The 20,076-nt window shown below is 42.6% G+C and overlaps 1 protein-coding gene across 1 annotated transcript in view; it reads right to left on the minus strand.

Moving 5' to 3' along the window:
* Positions 1–20,076, minus strand: part of mios (missing oocyte, meiosis regulator, homolog (Drosophila)) — a 51,249-nt gene that overhangs the window by 5,656 nt on the left and 25,517 nt on the right. Inside the window, exons 7-9 of the mRNA XM_055662094.1 lie at positions 14,253–14,411; positions 6,055–6,207; positions 4,817–5,021 (exon numbers count right to left, since the gene is read on the minus strand). Coding sequence (XP_055518069.1) covers positions 4,817–5,021; positions 6,055–6,207; positions 14,253–14,411 — 517 coding nt within the window. The remainder of the gene's footprint in view (positions 1–4,816; positions 5,022–6,054; positions 6,208–14,252; positions 14,412–20,076) is intronic.

The following is a 20,076-nucleotide window of genomic DNA, read 5'->3' on the forward strand; positions in this document are numbered from 1 at the left end:
AAGTTGCCCAAGCCTCTGGCTGCGTGCCCGCTCATCTTTGCTATGTTATACTTCTCCTTTATTTTTATACTTTCCGTGGCCTCCCCTGTCAGCCAAGGTCTCTCTTTACTCCCCTTGGAATCTTTCTTCCTCTTTGGAATGAACTGATCCTGCACCTTCTGTATTTTTCCCAGAAATACCTGCCATTGTTGCTCCACTGTCATCCCTGCTAGCCTATCTTTCCAGTCAACTTTGGCCAGCTCCTACCTCATGGCTCCATAGTCCCCTTTGTTCAACTGTAATACCTCCGATTTACCCTTCTCCCTCTCAAATTGTAGATTAAGATTGTTTATAATTAATTAGTAAGAGGTACACAACCTCTTTGAAGGTTCTAAATGTCGGTGTTAGCAAACAAAAAGGTCCTAGTCCAACACAAACAAGGTATTTAAACATAATGCAGCAAACTTTTATTTCATTGAAATAAGTAATGTCTGCTTTCTAACAGGGAACCAAACTAATAAATGGTTCACAGCCTTCCTTGGGGGGGATGGATCAAAAATACATCTGTGCCCACTGTCTGTTTTGGTTTCCTCCCACACGCCCAAGACACCCAGGTTTGTAGGTCAATTGACTAAAAGTACAATTGCAAATTGTCCCTAGTGGTGTAGGATAGTGCTAGTGTACGGAGTGGTTGCAGGTTGGCATGGACTTTGTAGGCCTAAGGGCCTTTTTCTCTAAAATCTAAACAAGGGATGGGATGTTACTGCTTTCTATGTTACCGCTTCTCAGTCCCTCCCATTTCCCCAAGTTTCTCAAGCTACATTGTAAGGGTTATGATGATGAAACTTCCCCAAGCTGCAAAATATGAGTTTTCCCCCCATTTGTCCTGGTCGCATCGATGTTGACTGCGCTCGGCTGCATCTCTACAATTTTCAGTACCTACTCACACGCAGTCTCCTCCCACCCGACCCCCTCTCCTTCAACGACCTGCCTCCATAATCAAGACTCCTTATTCACTTCATAATTCAACCAATTTCAAAGCAAAGTCACCACTCCACCTTTTCCCATAACTGCACAGAGCTACCAGAAGCAGCTAAAGAAACAGAATTATGGTCTGTAAAAATAGACATTTGTATAGATAGAGGATAGGTTTAGAAGGCTATAGGTCAAATGCAAGCAAATAAACTATCCCAATATGTCATCTCATCATGGATAAGGTGGGTTGAAGAACCCGTTCCGTGCAGCTCTCTTGACTATGTAAATTGTCCCTGCTACAAGTAGGTGGGGAAATGGAATTAATGAGGCTGTACAGCTGGCACAGACATAATGGGCCAAATGACTTCCTCCTATGTTGTTGGAAATACAAATATATATAAACAAAGTTTTGGTGATGAGTTTAATTATGCGTCAACAAGCTTTGTAAGTGATTGCTGGAGCACAATTAGAAACATAGAAACATAGAAATTAGGTGCAGGAGTAGGCCATTCGGCCCTTCGAGCCTGCACCGCCATTCAATATGATCATGGCTGATCATCCAACTCAGTATCCCGTACCTGCCTTCTCTCCATACCCCCTGATCCCCTTAGCCACAAGGGCCACATCTAACTCCCTCTTAAATATAGCCAATGAACTGGCCTCAACTACCCTCTGTGGCAGAGAGTTCCAGAGATTCACCACTCTCTGTGTGAAAAAAGTTCTTCTCATCTCGGTTTTAAAGGATTTCCCCCTTATCCTTAAGCTGTGACCCCTTGTCCTGGACTTCCCTAACATCGGGAACAATCTTCCTGCATCTAGCCTGTCCAACCCCTTAAGAATTTTGTAAGTTTCTATAAGATCCCCTCTCAATCTCCTAAATTCTAGAGAGTATAAACCAAGTCTATCCAGTCTTTCTTCATAAGACAGTCCTGACATCCCAGGAATCAGTCTGGTGAACCGTCTGCACTCCCTCTATGGCAAGCTAGCTAATAATATAAAGGAACATAGTAAAAGCTTCTTTAGGTATGTGAAGAGGAAAGAAAATAGTTAAGACCAAATTTAGACCCTTGAAAACTGAAAAAGGTGAATTTATTATGGGGAACAAGGAAATGGCAGATGAATTGAACAGGTGCTTCACGAAGGAGGACACAAACAATCTCCCTGATGTACTAGTGGCAACAGGCCAGAGGAATTGAAGGAAATTCACATGGAAATGGTGCTGGGTAGACTGATGGGACTGAAGGCTGATAAATCCCCAGGGCCTAATGGCCTGCATCCCAGGGTACTTAAGGAAGTGGCTCTAGAAATTGTAGATGTATTGGTGATTATTTTCCAATGTTCTATAGATTCAGGATCAGTTCCTGTGGATTGGAGAGTAGCTAATGGTATGCCAGTTTGTAAGAAAGGCGGGAGAGAGAAAACAGGGAATTATAGACCAGTTAGCCTGACATCGGTTGAGGAGAAGATGTTGGAGTCAATTATAAAAGATGAAATAGCTGCACATTTGGATAGCAGTAGCAGGATTGGACTGAGTCATCATGGATTTATGAAGGTGAAATCATATATATATCATTATGAATGAATGATTATATATATATATATATATATATATATATATATATATATACCCTGAAGGATCATTCATAATGGTTTGATGGCCATATCTGAGATGAACCCTCAGGTTTAATTGGTTAAAATATATCTAAAGAAATCAAGGCAGTTTGCCACTTGAAGAAAAGTATGGAGAGCCTGAGCACAGATCTAATGCTGCCAATTATGTCACAACAGACAATAGGTCATGAGACCACAGTGGCATCTGGTCTCAATTTCTGCATTCTGCACCTTCCTATATTATATATATATAAACATATATGAACTAATGAACATGAGATGGTTCTTTAGGTTTAATATTGTCCAGGTTTAATATTGTCATGTGTCCTAAGTTGCTTTACACTGTACCTCAGGACACATGACAATATTAAACCTGGACAATATTAAACCTAAAGAACCATTTCATGTTCATTAGTACTGAAAACCTGTCCTGCCAGGAATTGAAAATTGACACAAAAAGCTGGATTAACTCAGCAGGATAGGCAGCATCCCTGGAGAAAAGGAATGGGTGATGTTTCTGGTCGAGACACTTCTTCAAATACCAGGAATTGACGCCAATTTACGAAGCATCAATACTTCAAATACTGAGCTACTGTTCCATTGATAAATTATGCAAAATAAAAAATTACAACCCTATTGGAAAACAAAAGTTAGAAATAAATGATGGATCACCAATTCAACACTTTAACACTGTTTCTCTTCCATTGATGATGCCCGACCAGCTGAATATTTCAAGCATTTTCAATTTTTTTCCCTTGAGATCAGCCTATGGTTCTTCCAAATCAGTAAGTTTCTCTGAAATCGGGAATGGCAATGACTATTGCTTCTCGTCAGATTTATGAAATATCACCAATATTCATAACACATAATCATAACACATAACACTTGTAGGCTCAAAATGATGGGGGAAATCTACTGGAGGTGTGCTTTTAGCAGAAGCTTTTCCCTTCCTCATTGTAGTGACTGCAGTAGTTTTGTTCCTAGAAAATGGCATCACAAGTAGACAGGGTGGTCAAGAAGGCTTTCGGCACGTTAGCCTACATCAGTCAAGAGTATTGAGTGTAGACGTTGGAAGATCGTGTTCCAGTTGTATCAGAGATTGGTGAGGCCACATTTAGAGTAATGTGTTCAGTTTCGGTCACCCTGTTATAGGAAAGATGTTGTTAAGCTAGAAAGGCTGAAGAAAAAGTTTACCGGGATGTTGCCAGGACTAGAGGGCCTGAGCTATCGGAAGAGGTTGAGCAGGCTAGGCATTTATTCCTTGTAGCACATGAGAATGAGGGATGATCTTATAGAGGACTATAAGATCAAGAGGAGGATGAATAGGGTAAATCAAAAGAGGAATCAAAAACCAGAGGACATAGGTTTAAGACAAGGGGGGATTTAAGAGGAATCGGAGGATCGGAGGTGTGACTTTTAAATACAAAGGGTGGTAAGTATATGGAACAAGCTGCTGGAGGAGGTAGTTGAGGCAGGTACTATCATAATGTTTAAGAAACATTTAGACAAGTACATGGATAAGATAGGTTTAGAAGGATATGGGCCAAACACAGGCAGGTGGACTGGTGTAGATGGGGCATGTTAGTCATCGTGGGCAAGTTGGGCTGAAGTGCTTGTTTCCACTAAGTAGGACTAGGACTCTAGTCAGCTTCCAAAAGAAGATATGTTGACAGGACAGAAGATTTGGGGCAACTATCAGGGATCCAAAAACGTTAAATTATTGAGGGAGCAACGAGGAGAAATCCTTTACACAGAATTTCTATAGTAGGAAATGATTTGCTGCAAGAAGTGATAGTAGTAGCAGAGTTTTTTTTAACAGAACTAAGACATAAGTGTGTGAAATAAACCTGACAATCCACTTTCCAATTGTTTGGAAATCCCGATGGTACAGCATGTGCATCACCTGATCGTTTTGCATGCTCCTTTTAACCTTAACCAGTCCACATTTCCATGCACATTTTAAACACACTTGGTTCCTGTTTCCAGCACTCTCTTTGAACTCAGACGTCCAATTTTCACTTGTCCTTTATGCTCATTTCAAGTAAAGTCCAATAGTCCATAATTTGCCAGTCTGACACCAAAACTCCTAACCCACACTGCAGTTTTACTATAATAAAATACTAGAACAGTCCCAAATAAGTGGTATTACTTTCCTATTATCAGCAAGGAAAGGGACAACAACTTTTGTAAACGATTGCTCTGGTTTGCACTTCAGACAGATAACAACCTTATACCAATAAATAGTGGTTACCTAAACAACTTGAAACTGGTGTTCCCATATTGATAAGACAGAGTGCACAACGTGGAAGAGGTTTACGACATCCTGGGCAGCTTGTAACCTTTGATTTGGTAGGAGAACCACTAACACCATACTGGCTGAAGCTTCTTCCCTGATGCGGCATGGCAGAACAGCTGTATGATATGGATTTTCCACAGAAGTTACAGCTCACAAACACCTGGAATAAATGCATTAATATACAGTTGTGAATGGGAAACGTGAAGCATCTTTAAAATAAAGGTTTGACCTTCTTTTCCTAACAAATTAAATGAAAGCCAGTGCCAAAATATAGTAATAACAAACATATACGACATCAAGTTCACCAAGTATATTTTTACTGCTTTAAACTATATGTAGAATAGATCTATATATTTAGCCTTCAACTCAAATTTGCACAGGCAAGTTAGTAAAATGTAATCAAATGCTTTGCCTTCTAGATACATCTAATTCCTCAAAATGCAAGACCAATATTTCCCTTTTAAATGGATGCAAGCCGTCAACCGAGACTTAGGTGAGGGCTTAAGACATAGCAGACCCCTAAGTAGGTCCTGATCCAAAAGTCACATATCCTTGTTCTGCAGAGATACTGCCTGACCCATTGAATTATTACCACATTTTGTCTCTGATTTTGTGGAGTTAGGATATTTAGTGTTGCAACAATGGGCCAGATCCTCCGCTTGGATGTCTGCCCATGTCTCATTGCGTGTTTGCGGCTGCTGCACATGCAGTGGTCTCTTTACTAACAAAGCTTGGGTAACGATTGGCAAATTTAGTAAGGGGGGATTTCCATTACTCGAATTGACGTAACATGTCAATCACCTGTATATTATCCCTATACTATTACTCTCAAAGAAACAGGCAGATCTGTCAAAAACTGTTTATTTTATAGCTCTATGACGACTCTCAATCCTATTATTAATTCCTAAATGCTGATACCATAGCCTGCGATTCAGCATTTTCCTCTCTCACCCCTTCCACAAACAGCGATTACATTTGCTATCTTCCACCCTGTAGGAAACAAACTTCAATGAGAAGTTTGACGCCATATCCTTCAAAATCCCAGAATATAAGAGCCAATTTCCCTGGAACTCTTAACTTATAGACTAGAAAACAATGAATTACCAAGTTAGTCTATTTTGAAACAAGTTCTCCACATTAAACAAACATTTTTAACGTAACAATACTGCTCGGTCTGTTTGAAATCCATTTACCTGTGCAAGAGGTTTTGAAAACGGGTCCAATTTACTCCTGTGAATGTCAAATTCAGCCCTCTTATGCCAGAATCTCCAAGCATCAAGTAGGTTCCTGTAATTCTCAATCCAATACTGGACCCTAGGATCCTTCACAACATCACCGGGTGAGCCCTGAGGATGTTAAAATCTAAAATTTCACAAATGCATGCAATCACATTTAACAGAAAAATGTATTTGTCAGAGTGGTTACCAAAAGAAAGTGCTGGGGTAAAAACAAAAATCATTATAGTTTAACATGTACTTTATGCAAATTATACTACAGTAATCCCATGGATCAAGAGTTGCAACATGACTAAAGTAACCAATTTTTCCCAAGGCCAACGATTTAAAATTATTTAGACTATATCAAAGTAAAGTTCATAATACTTCAGCAACAGTTCATAATACTCTGCTGGAACCTCGTCTTCTTTTAAATATTATATAAATGCTTCAACCACAAACTATTTATATATTAACCCAAATTAATTACCAATCAAACCATTAACCGTTTAATGATTATCCCGTTCTTGGAATTGCTAACTCTAACCCATTCATTCATCTGACTAAATCATGACAGGACAGGTTGGCTGCAAATTCTGATACTTTAAGCCTCAATATTAAAGCAATAACATAAACCAGTATTTTTTAATGAAAGGGTGGCACAGTGATCATGCTCCTGTACCAGCAAATCCATAAACTGTGATTAATGAGCTGGAGACATGTACAAATACTTCTACTGTAGCCGAACACTTTAAATTCAGTTGATCAAACAATTCTAGAATGAAAATGAATGCCCAATAATTAGCCGATGGCCCACAAAGAATAAAGGGGGGAAAAGGCCAATACCATACAAATATTTGGTGGGAAATAGATGTTATTTCATTAATGTAGAAGTGCACAGGGCAAAAAATATATAGTTCAACCCTCAAAAACTCCAGTACATGAAAACTCCAAATTACACTGCCAGTTCATGAACAATCAACCATCATCTGTAGCTCCACTTGCTCAAATGGGAGTTCATTGGAAAATTCCACCAGGGGCGCCAGGGAGATTTTTTTCTTTCTTTTTGTTATTTTGTTAGTGCGTTAAAAGTTTGTTTTAATGTTCTTCTGTATGTTTTATGTGTGGGGAGGGGGGGAGGAGATCAGGGGAAGCTTTTTTCCAAGCTCCTTCCTTCCCGGAGATGTGATCAATTTTAGGATCACATTCTCCGGGCTCTGCAGCCTACCATCGCTGGAGCTGGAGGCCTCCTCGGCTTTCGTGAGCCCCACCGCGGGGCACGGACTTAACATCGGAGCGGATCCCTTGCCTGGGATCGCTCCCACTGCAATCACCGTGGACTTACCATCAAGGGCTCGCAGTTTCGGGAGAGGCTAGTCAGGAGCTCCAACGCCGCGGGTAGGCTCGACCAGCCCCGATGCGAGATTCAATCGCCCAGCCCCGGGGAGCTGACATTCCCCTGATGCAGGAGCTGAACGCATCGATGCGGAGGGCCCAAACGCCGCCAGCTACAGGAGTCAAGATCATCCCGTCAACGGAGTACTCAAGGCCCCCGACCAAGGAAGAACAAAAGGAATGTGTAGGAGTCACTGTGGTGGATGTTCATGTTAAAATGTGTTTTTGAGTGATTTGTTGCTTTTAATTGTATGACTGACCTGGCCAATGAAATTCCTCGTATGTTGCAAAACATACTTGGCAAATAAAGTGTGATTTTGATTCTGATTCTGTTACGTTAAAAACAATTTTTTAAGAACTCTTCAGAAAGAAAGTTATAATCTCACATTCGAAGATAACAATCTCATGTGGCTCGTTGTTAAGCCCCTGTCCCACTTAGGCCTGTATGGTCGAGAGCAGTCTCCTCAAGTCGCCCAAAGAGTCGTAGTGTTTTTATGGTCACCGGTGGATTTTGAAATGTTCAAAACTTTTTGGAGACTATGGGGTTGACGTAGCTTGACTTCTCCTGTCGTATGTGCTGTCGTAGGTTGTCGCCAGGATGATGCAGGTTGTCGTCAGGTGACGTTGGTTGTCACCGGATGCTGACTTTGATGAATTCCATTGGCGACTACCTACGTTGCAACCGGTGACTGAATTGTTCATAGTTCACGGTTGGACATAGGTTGATTTTGGTTGTCGTACATTGTCATAGGTGAACGTCCTAAGTCACGACGATTGGGTCGCTGGTTGTCGGCAGCTTGCCATCGACTCGGAGGTAGGTTGTCGTAGCTTGTCGTAGGGGGTTGGTCCAGTCGCCGCTTTTTTGGCGACCTGCTACGACTGTGACAGTCGCCGGCAGTCGCCAAAAAAAATCACCTAAGTGGGACAGGCTTTTTAGCACTTTTACCTGAATGTTAAGGCTTTGTGACCAGAGGCCTGAAAGCAAATAATCTCGGCAAACATTCCAATATGATATTATGAATGCTGTATACTCTCAAGAATGCATTTTCCAGTCAAGACATTAAACTTTGGTCTCATCCACTCTCATGTGTATATTAAAGATTCAAGAGAGTTTATTGTCATGTGTCCCTAATAGGACAATGAAATTCTTGCTTTGCTTTAGCACAACAGAACATAATAGGCATGACTACGTGGTATGGCATAGTAGGCATGACTATGTGGTATACATGGTAGGCATGACTATTCCATAACATTATTCTGACAAAGCAGACGGATGCAAGTCTAGTATCCTGGCTGATTTCATCCCTCAACTCGTATAACAAACAATTTTAGGGCAGCACAGTGACATAGCAGTAGAGTTGCTGCCTTACAGTCAGGGATCAAAGTTCGATCCAGAATATGGGTGCTGTATTTACAGAGTTTGTATGTTCTCCCTGAAACCGCATGGGTTTTCTCCGTGTGTTCCGGTTTCCTCCCACAGGTTTGTTGGCTTCGGTAAGATTGTAAAGTGTCCGTTGTGTGTAGGGTAGTGTTAGTGTACGGGGTGATCATTGGTCGGTAGGGACACTATGGGTTGAAGAGCCTGCTTCCGTGCTGTATCTCTAAAGTAAACTAAAGTAAATGGGGACACAATAGATTGCAGATACATGAATCTTGAGCAAAAAAAAAAAGTGCTGGAAGAACTCAGAGGCCTGCCAATATCTGTGGGGTGAAATCAACAGAAGACTTTTATGAGTTGGGGCTTTTGTATAGAAATGAATACAATTACATGTTTTAAAAGATATTTGTACACATATGGATAAGAGGAATTTAGAGGAATATGGGTCAAAGGCAGGATAATGGGACCTGCCCAAAATACAAACTTGGACAAGTTGGGGCAAAAGGCCCATTTCCATTCTGTATAACTCGATGCCTCAGAGACTGAAGGGACACAATGTAAAACGTTGCCCCCACAGATGCTGCCTGGCCTGCTGAATGGCTTCAACACTTTGATTTTTGCCCAAAGCTGTTATGAGGGCTGACAGTGTAGAAATTGTCTGCCACATTTCCAGTAAATAAAAACTTCTGAGCACAAATAGTCAGTGTAATGCACATTTGTGTACATTTATATCAGCAATATGAATGTTGATTTCAAAGTTTATATCAGTGATTTGAATGAGAATGTAGACAGCATGATTAGTAAGTTGCAGATAACACTAAAGTGGGTGGTATCGTAGATAGCAAAAATGGTTGTCAAAAATTACAGCAGGAATTTGATCAGCTGAGCACGTGGGCTGAGGAATGGTTATTGGAGTTTAATGCACATAAATGCAAGGTATCGCATTTTGGGAAGTTAAACCAGGGCAGGTTCTTCACATTGAATGGCAGGTTCCTGAGAAGTGTAGTGGTCCAGATGGATCGATGAGTGCAGGTACATAGTTTCATGAAAGTGGTGTCACAAGTAGGGTGGTCAAGAAGACTTTCAGTACATTGGCCTTCATCAGTCACTGATCATGGAAGTTGGGATGCTGTGTCATAGTTGTACAAGACATTGGTGAGGGCACATTTTGAGTAGTGTGTTCTGTTTTGGTCACCCTGTTATAGGAGTGCAAAGACAACTTAGATGTTGGCGTCTGGACTTGAGGGCCTGAGCTATAGGGAGAGGTTGAGCAGGCTAGGATTTTATTCCACGGAGCACAGGAGGATGAGGGGTGATCTTAGAGGTATACAAAATCATGAGGGGAACAGATAGGGGTAAATACAGTGTATTTTGCCCAGAGTATGGGTACTAACTGTATATCCTTGCTGTATAACTCTATATCTTGGCTATAACCTAAGTGATAAATTAGGGATCACCATTTGGATATCACATGCTGAATTGGCTACAACAGGAAAATCACTTAAAGTTAGATAGAAATTGACACGCCAGAAAAAAGCCAACTTAGGAAATGTTTCTTTGTAACCTCCCCACAATAATCAGGTGTCATTGTCCCTTTAAGAATAGAGGTAATAGAGCTCCTTTAACCATGGCAGGCCATTGACAATGATAAACAATCATAAAGCATAGCACTAGAATTAGGCCATTCGGCCCAACTAGTTTGCCATTCATGGCCGATCTATCTTTCCTTCTCAACCCCATTCTCCTGCTTTCTCCCCATAACCTTTGACACCCATACTGATCAAGAATCTGCCAATCTGTGCCTACCTTGGCCTCCATGGACATTTGTAGCAATGTGGCCCTTGTGGTTAAAGGGATCAGGGGGTATGGAGAGAAGGCAGGTACAGGATACTGAGTTGGATGATCAGCCATGATCATATTGAACGGCGGTGCAGACTCGAAGGGCCGAATGGCCTACTCCTGCACCTATTTTCTATGTTTCTATGAATTCCACAAACTCACCGAAGTAACTCACCAAACTAACTGAAGAAATTCCACTTCATCTCCTTTCCAAAGGTATGTCCTTTTATTCTGAGGCTATGGCCTCTGGACCCAAACTCTCTCTCTGATCAGTTCTATCGACAGTTAGAGTCAGAGTCATACAGCCTTCGGCACAACTTATCCTTGCTGACAAAAATGCCCATCTAAGCTAGTCCCATTTGCCCACTTTTGGTCCATATCCCTCCAAAACCTTTCCTGTCCATGAACCTGCTCAGGAACCATGAACGTAACCAAAACCCAATACTCCAAGAGTGCCTCGCCACCGTCATGCACAACTAACATAACATCCCAAATTCTATACTCAATTCTATGACTGTCAGATTAAAGAAAGTTTTTAGAAATATTGAAAGCAAGAGGGGAACCAGGGAGAAGGCAGGACAGCTCAAAGGTAAAGAAAGAAATTTGTACTTGGAGTCAACACTGTAGGCAAAGGAGTTGTAGCCAGGGGTTGTCGGCAGAGATTAGTGTGGGGTAGCATGATGCACAGCAGTAGAGTTGCTGCCTTATAGTGCCACAGACCAGGGTTCGATACTGACTACAGGTGTTTGTCTGTACAGAGTTAGTATGTTTTCCCCGTGACCTGCGTGGTTTTCTCCAGGATCTCCAGTTTCTTCCCACATTCCAAAGACGTACAGGTTTGTAGGTTAATTGTCAGAGTATAATTGTAAATTGTCCCTAGTGCGTGTAGGATAGCGTTAAGTGTGCGGGGATCGCTCGTCAGCAAGGACTCGGCGAGCCGAAGGGCCCGTTTCCACGCAGTATCTCTAATATAAAAACTAAACACTAACATGCATGGGCAGTTTGAAATTAGGAATTTGGTGTTTGAGCGCATAGAAATCCCCAGGACCTGATGGGATTTATTCCAGGTTATCGCGAGAGGCAAGAGAGGAGATTGCGGGAGCCTCAAAGATATTTGCTTCTTTAGCCGCAGGCGAGGTTCTGGTGAGTAGTTAATAACATTACTTTATTTAAGAAGGGAAGTTAGTAGCGAGAATCCAGAGAATTTTGGCCTGGGAGTCTCAAGTGGGTGGTAGGGTAGCTATTGAGGTGGATTATTCAAGATAGAATTTACTCCTATTTGGAAGATAATTAGTTAGGGACAGTCAGCATGGCAGATGGTGTCTTACGAACTTGTTCATTTTTTGAGGTGACAAAGGTGATCAATTAGGGTAGGCAGTGGATGTTGTCTACATGGATTTCAGCAAGACATTTAATAAAGTACTCCATAGTAAACTCATCCAGAGGTTAAATTGCGCAGGATTAATGGTGACATGGGCCTATGGATTCGGACGGGCTTACTGATAGAAGACAGTGGGTTGTGGTTATAGGACAATATTCTGGCGTTAACGCAAGGATCTCTGTTTTGACATAAATGTAGATGGATTGCTGAGTAACTTTGCAGATGGCACCAAGATTGCTGGGATCACAGAATGTGAAGAAGGCTGTCAAGGTATACAGCAGGATATAGATCCGCTACAGAAAAGGGTAGAGAAATGGCAGATAAAGTTTAATCTGAGCAAGTGCACATTGGGAGGTCAAATGCATGGGGAAAATATACAATTAATGGCTAGACGATTAACAATATTAATGTGATGAGGGATCGTGGGGTGCAAGTCCCAATCGTGATGAGGGATTGTGGGGTGCAAATCTGAATCTGAATCTGTCCATAACTCCCTGAAAGTGGCAACACAAGTAGAGTGGCAAAGAGTGGCATTGAGTATAAAAATCAGGAAGTCATGATGCATCTTTATGGAACTTTGGTTATTCTGCAATTGGAATATTGTCTGCAGTTCTGGCCACTCCATTACAGGAAGTAAGTAGCTTTGGAAAGGAAGCAGAAGAGGTTTACCAGAATGGTGCCTGGATTAAGGGGCATTGGCTACATGGAGGGGTTGGACAGACTTGGATTGCTTTCTCTTAAAAGCAAGAGGTTGTGGGGAGACCTGTAACAGAAAGTAAAATTCTGAGATAAGGAAGACTCACAGAACCCTCTTCCCAGGATAGAAATAAATCCCCAAATAATTGAGGGCAGAGCTTTATGGTGAGACGGGCAAAGTTTAAAGGAGATGTTAAGGGCAAGTTTTCTTTATATACGCAGTGGTGAGTGTCTGGAACATGCTTCCGAGATTGGTGGTTGAAGCAGAAATGTTAGTGACTTTTAAAAATACTTTTGGATAGGCATATAGACGTGCAGGGAATGGTGGGATATGGGTTATGTACAGGTAAATTAGAGATGGTGCAAACATCATGTTCGGCACAGACATTGTGGGCTGAAGGGCCTGTTCTTGTGTTGCACTGTTCCATGTTGTTTTCCTACCCACCTCATTTGTACCACTGTGAACCGCAATCTCTGGCTGCTTACCCTGCCCATTGAGAATATTTTGTATCCTAGACCCGGCCACTATGGTGGCACACACCATCCTGGAGTTTGCTGCTACAGAATCTCCTGTTTGTCCCCCTAACTAATGAGACTGCTATCATAATGGCCCTAGGTACACAAAAATGAAGTCTGAAGAAGGGTTTTGGCCCAAAACGTTGCCTATTTCCTTCGTTCCATGTGTACCTTCGATTTTCCAGCATCTGCAGTTCCTTCTTAAACACAAACATTATAGTAGCCCTGCCTGACTTCACACTGCCACGCTGTGCCTCAGAACCAGGCCTGCTGCTGGCCCGACCGTCCCCCACCCACCGTCACAAGGATTCCTGCACCCTCTGTCTACACCCTTTTCAAGTGGTCACCCATTTATTTTCTGCCTATAACTTAAGTGTGAACACTTCATTATGACTCCCATCCACGATGCTCTCATTCTCCCAGCTGATCCAGAGATCATCTAGCTGCAGCTCCAGTTCCATCAAGCGATCAGTCAGGAGCTGCAGTTGGATACACTTCCCAAGAGGTCTAATTCCCAGTAATACTGATGTTTTCCTGACTTCCCACATCCTGCAAGAGGGGTATACCAGTGTCCTAACTTCTATCTCTACTGCACTAAAGTCCAAGAGTTACACAAACAATGTTATGCTTGTGCAACAAGTCTGCTTACCAATGTAACATACAGTTGAAACTTATTGCTATTGAAGACCTTTTTTTTTTATCCCATAGGAAATATAAAATTTATTATTTTGAGTCTGAAATACTAGTTCCTGAATCCCTTTCCCCAATTGTAACAGTTGTTTTTATAACAATATTTTCTATAACGTAAGGTTTCTTAGGAACGCAACTACTGTGATATATTAGAATTACCTGTACATAATTGACAATATTGCGCTGAGATGTCTCACGGTTGTGAAAGGCACATTAAGTGCGAAATCTTTTCTTTCTGTACACGAAACATAGAAATGTATGTTCTAATTTTATTTTACTTACCTGCAACATACAGAAACTTGCTGTCTGTACATCACCAGTCCGATCGACATAACTCTCCATGAGGTCAATGCCATCTTTCGTCAAGCCTGTTAATAGAATTCCCTCTAGGTTTCCAGCTTCTTTCATTTCATTGGTTAGTTTATCAATATACCGAAGAATCTAAAAGATAATGTCAATTATTAATTTAGCAAAGCAGTGAAAAATAAGTTTGTTACATTAGGCAACATTCAATTCAAGCAACATTTGAAACATATTAACACATCTGGGGAAAGAAAATAAAACGTACCAATGATTTTGCATAAAAACACCAATTACAATTAAGCAAATGCAAGGTTGTGAAATTCATACGCATATTTGGATAAAAGTTCATATCCACAAACTTGATTGCCACTTCAACTTCCATTCCCTTCACATACTTAGTGCATTTTGCAACTTGAAATTTTTTTTTTTGTTCTTAAATATATTCTTTGCTTGGTCTCTACACCCGTATTTGGAATGGAATTCTAGTTTCAACACACTCTAAATACTGTTTTTCCTGGCACCTGCATCGAAGACGCACCCCCATTTTGAGTTGATAAATTTTGAAAAAACGCTGGTGGAACATAGAATTACTCACGCTCAAAAAAATTGAAAAAAGTAACAATTCAAGTTTCCCAAGGCTTCCAGATCTTCAACATTCTGAATGACTGAATGGGGGGTGGGTGGGGGATGAAGGGTGACGGCAGGTGGAGAGATGGTGGGAGCACACCGGGACGTTGAATCAGTTGTGATCTTATTGAATGACAATACTAGTTCAAGGGACCAATTGAGGTTACTCGCAGGAGCAAGCTTACTGACACAGGAGTAAGCTGCTTTTGTGCACGTCTGTTGACAAGGCAGCAGCATTCTTATTCTCTGTTATTCTCACTTGACCTACAACTGCCACACCTCCAAAGCATGTCCTCATGCAAATTTACCTTGAAAGACACAGACCGGACAGTGAATGCCATGCAGTGTCACCCAGCGCAGCAAGTGAGGCCATGTCCTGCTCTTGGCGGCCTGTGAGCCCCGGGACTAGCTGCAGTTCCCAGGTCACCTGTCCCAGGACCAGCTGCAGCGCCCAGGTCACCTGCCCCAGGACTGGCTGCAGCGCCCAGGTCGCCTGCGAGCCCCGGGACTAGCTGCAGTTCCGCTGTCCGGTCCCAGCGTCGCTCGCAGCCACCCGAGCTATTGAGTGAGTTGCTGGCATGATCCCCGACCCTCTCCTTCTCAATGCTCCTGCCCTCCCTGCAACTTTACCCCTGATGGCCCAGCCATGCTGACCCGGGCCAGACTCCCCACACTCTGTGGAAGGAACTCTCCCACCCCAGCGGTGCTGTCCTTTTATAGCCACTGTACTGAAGGACAGCCAAATCTAACAATCTAACCTTGGCTAACAGTCTAAACTTCACCCTCCAAGAAACAGGTAAAATTTCAGGCCTTATTTTAGGGTAAAAAAAGTGTCTTCATTGCCGGGAAATACGGCAAGTAATTTCTCCTCTTCTTGGACCTAAATGTTTTACCGTCACTTCTGACCCCAGTCTCCTAGTCAGCAACAAACACACATATTCTGAGATTCTCCCCAATTAAGTAAGTAATTTTTATTTATATAGCACATTTAAATCACCTCGCATTGAAACCAAAGCGCTGTATATAGAAGAAATTGGGTTTCCATACATCCATGCAAAACAAGAAAGAAGACTCAACACATTATAGAATTTAACATGAATGTCCCCCACAGCAGAATCAACATTTTCCTCTGTGAGGGAAGGCAGTAAAAAGTTCAGTCCTCTTCCTCTGTGTTCACCCGTGGTCGGGGCCTATTTGAGGCATCTGCAGTCGCCGCAACGGAGGCCCGATTACATTTGGTGCTCTCAACCTCTACATCAGTGAAATGAAATGCAGACTAGTAGACCAGTTTTCATGTGCACTCTGTTGTGGCTATCTGAATTCCCTGGCTGCCATCCATTTTAATTCCCCTTCCCAGACTAACCAGTCTGTTCTTAGCTTTCTCCATAGCCAGGGCAAGGCCAAAGGCAAACTAGAGGATCAGCACATGATACTCTACCCAAATCGACTACAAACCTACGGTATGAACATTGAATTGTTCAATTTCAAATCACCTTCAAACCTTTCCTCTCTACCTTCATCTACTCTGGACATCTATCAAACCACCTTCTTTCCACTTTACCCAACGAGTTCTTTATCACATAGCTTATTTTCAAAGGTATCAAAGGTCTTTTATTGTCATGTGTACCAATTAAGGTACAGTGATATGTAAATTACCTTACACAGAGCTGCCAAGTTCTGTCAGAGCATTTCAGTATTCTAGTGCCTGAAAATCAGTGTTTTGCTGAGGAAATCAGTATTTTTACTCAGTGCCATTTTGCAGGAATTTTTTTTTTTTAAATGTGCAGTCATACCCATGTAAGAGTACAAGAATGCATAACTTGTTTATTGTGTATTTGTAATAGTTTATTGTGTATTATATGTCACAGCTGCTTTCTTGCATCTCTCTCTCTCTCAGTAAGGGAAGCTGGCCGGTGATTGGTCGCAACGTCCCTCGTAGACTGAGTCTGATTGGCCGCCGAATGACCAGCGCATTATGTGATTGGACACAATGCCCTTGGAGACAGCGGCTGATTGGACTGGGGGAGACAGATTTGTTGATTGGACAGGAATTTTAAGGAAAGCTGGTCGGTGATTGGACACAACCCCCTTAGAGACAGCGGTTGATTGGTCGCCAAATAATCGTGCACAAAAAAATGGACATATAGGAAAACAAAAAAATCGGAATTCCGATTTAAATCTGATATAAGGTACATTGGGCGGGTATCGATTAATTCCAGACAACAGATTTAAAAAAATAATTTAACCCCATTAATTCACTCAGGGTGTGATGTGTTCTACAGTATGAAGTGTACAACAAAACTTGCACTTCCAGAGTGGTCTATCGTGTTGTTTCTTCAGCAGACCACGGATTTATTTTAAGAGCAAAACATAAAGTGCTGGAGAACTCAGGTCAGGCTGGATCTATGGAGGGCTCGAAGAAGCGTCTCGACCCAAAACATCACCTATTCCTCCTCTCCAGAGATGCTGCCTGACCCGTTGAATTACTCCAGCAATTTTTGTCTATCTATGGAGGGAATGGCTAGGCGACGTTTAGGGTCGGGTCCCTTCTTCAGGCATCTTTTAAGGGGCTGGGAAAGATAAAAAACAACACACAAACTTATTTTGTTAAAATTCATACAACATCCCTAAATGACGGGTACAAATTACTAAATAACGTGGGTGGACAAAATGCTGGAGAAACTCAGCGGGTGAGATGTTGCCTCACCCGCTGAATTTCTCCAGCATTTTTGTCTACCTTCGATTGTTCTAGCATTTGCAGTTCCTTCTTAAAATAACATGGGTGAATGACTGTACCTGCACACCAGGAAGAAGCCCGTGCTCACGGTCTGGAGCCCTTAATGACAGCAAGTTTTAAGAAATTCTCCCATGAATTTTATTCAAAGGAACGTGGCGTAATTAATACTTGGTCAAAACACAATTATATTGAGTGAGGAATACAGATCGATGTATTGGTGACACATTGTATAACTACGTGTTAACTACTGACTGTTAACAAGTGCTAACAGTGGCCATTAACAAATCGTTTTTGTCTCAGTTGAATCAAGTGATAACTTACTCCAATCTTTCTGGAGTACTCATTAAACACAAGCAGGAAACTGAAAAGTAGGGGAACGCTGTTCCCTTGCATACCCCCCCCCCCGATTTCCATCACTGGTGCCGGTAACAGTATTGAGTTAACCACGGGGCTGTGTTGTTGTCGGTGAGGAATTTCACCGACAGGGGTCGCCGCTGAGGGGATAGAATGTGTTGCCCACCAGCCTAGCGCGGGCCTTGAAAACATCTGCAAATTTAGTAAAAAACCGCATTTAAAAAAAAATAATTTGCATCTTTTGGCACCAGCTAACACTTATTATTAAGTTTTAATTTATTTAGATTAAATTGGCTTAAGGCTGGCCTTGGCCGTTAGTCAGCGAATGAGTGTCCAGAAAGCCATGTGTCAATGAGTGTCCAGAAAGCCCCGAGTCAGAAAGCCCCGAGTCAGTGAGTGTCCACAAAGCCGTGTCCAGTGAGTGTCCAAAAAGCCGTGAGTCAGTGAGTGTCCAAAAAGCCGTGAGTGTCCAGAAAGCCGTGAGTGTCCAGAGGGCCGTGAGTGAGCGTCCAGAGGGCCGTGAGTGAGTGTCCAGAGGGCCGTGATTGAGTGTCCAGAGAGCCGTGAGTGAGCATCCAGAGGGCTGTGAGTGAGTGTCCAGAGGGCCGTGAGTGAGTGTCCAGAGGGCCGTGAGTGTTCAGAGAGTCGTGTGTCAGTGAGTGTCAGAAAGCCGCGAGTCAGTGAGTGTCCAGAAAGCCGTGAGTGTCCAAAAAGCTGTGAGTGTCCAGAAAGCCGCGAGTGAGTCCAGAAAGCCGTGAGTCAGCCACACCTGCGCAGTCGGGGGCTATGGGTGAGTGCTGGAATATTGCGTTGGGGGATCAGGCCTCTCTCGTGTGAGAATAGGACCCAACGGGTCCCACTTATTCTAATAAATGTGTGCGTGCGCGCATGTGTGTGCGTGTGTGGGCGCGTGCACGGAGTCAAGTTTCGTTCAGATTGATGGTATATTTATTCACATTTTAAACTTTACAAAAATCACTTTGACAAAAATGTCTTCCATCTGCAATGTATGACGTCACAATGGGATCTTATTTACATAAACTGTCCGTCAATAGTGCTCCACCCCACAATGACATCACAATGCATCTCACTTACATTTAAAAAAAAGTTAAAAAAAACACAGCAGCTTCCACCTCACAATGACGTCAGGGGGGGAAGGGAGGGTAGTGGGGTTATGGAGGGAGGGAGGGAGGGAGGGAGGGAGGGGGAGTGACTAAGGGTAGGGGAAAGGAGAGGGAGGGAGAGGTGAGGGAGGCAGTGGAGGATGGGAGAAGGAGAGGGAAAAGAAGAGGGAAGGTGAAGAACGGGGGCGGGGGTTGGGGGAGTTCTGCGGGATGAGGGGGAATAGTGGAGGATAGGGGTATGTGGGATGGCGAGGTAATTGCGTTGTGGGACCAGGCCTCCCGTGTGACAGGGCCCACTTGATCTAGTAAATTACAAATGGCTGAGGCTCAAGGCTCAAAAACTAGCATGTGGCACAGAATGTAACCCAGAGATTACAACCCAAGATGTTGTTTTTTAATCCATAACCGAACTCTCTAAATTTGTGCTGCAGTACAACAACCAATTTTTACCCATGCTGTCAGTGCAAATATGGGCATACCATTCAGAAATCTCATTTATAATCACTCAAAGGTTAATTTCCCTTTTAGCTGAATCTCCCACTTGACCTCTCCTAATCATTTTCCTCCCGTCCTCTGCAGCAGAGCCATCAATGTTGCCACAAATATGACCGCTGCAGCCACCACCCTCTCCAGAGATTACCCCTCAAAGAGCTCAACAGCATTCAAACCAATATATATTTTTCAGTTCTTTTAAAAAAAAAGGGCCCTCCTGCGCTACCTGCACCTACTGCTCCACCTAGTGGTCATCCATTGCTTTTTTGTCTGTGTAGCCAATAATGGGCTCTGCTCATCAATTTATTATTTTCTAAGTGCCTGTATATATTTTGTACGAATATCAGCATCTCCACGGCCACTATGTTACAGTTGCACATTTGCTTTCCCTCCCTAGATAAACAGTCACATTTGCTACCCCCTGGTCTGCAGAATAATTAAAGTCAAAGGAATTTTGGAAAATGATTAG

The sequence above is a fragment of the Leucoraja erinacea genome, chromosome 2 (genome assembly GCF_028641065.1).
Source record: "Leucoraja erinacea ecotype New England chromosome 2, Leri_hhj_1, whole genome shotgun sequence".
Taxonomy (NCBI): Eukaryota; Metazoa; Chordata; class Chondrichthyes; order Rajiformes; family Rajidae; genus Leucoraja; species Leucoraja erinaceus.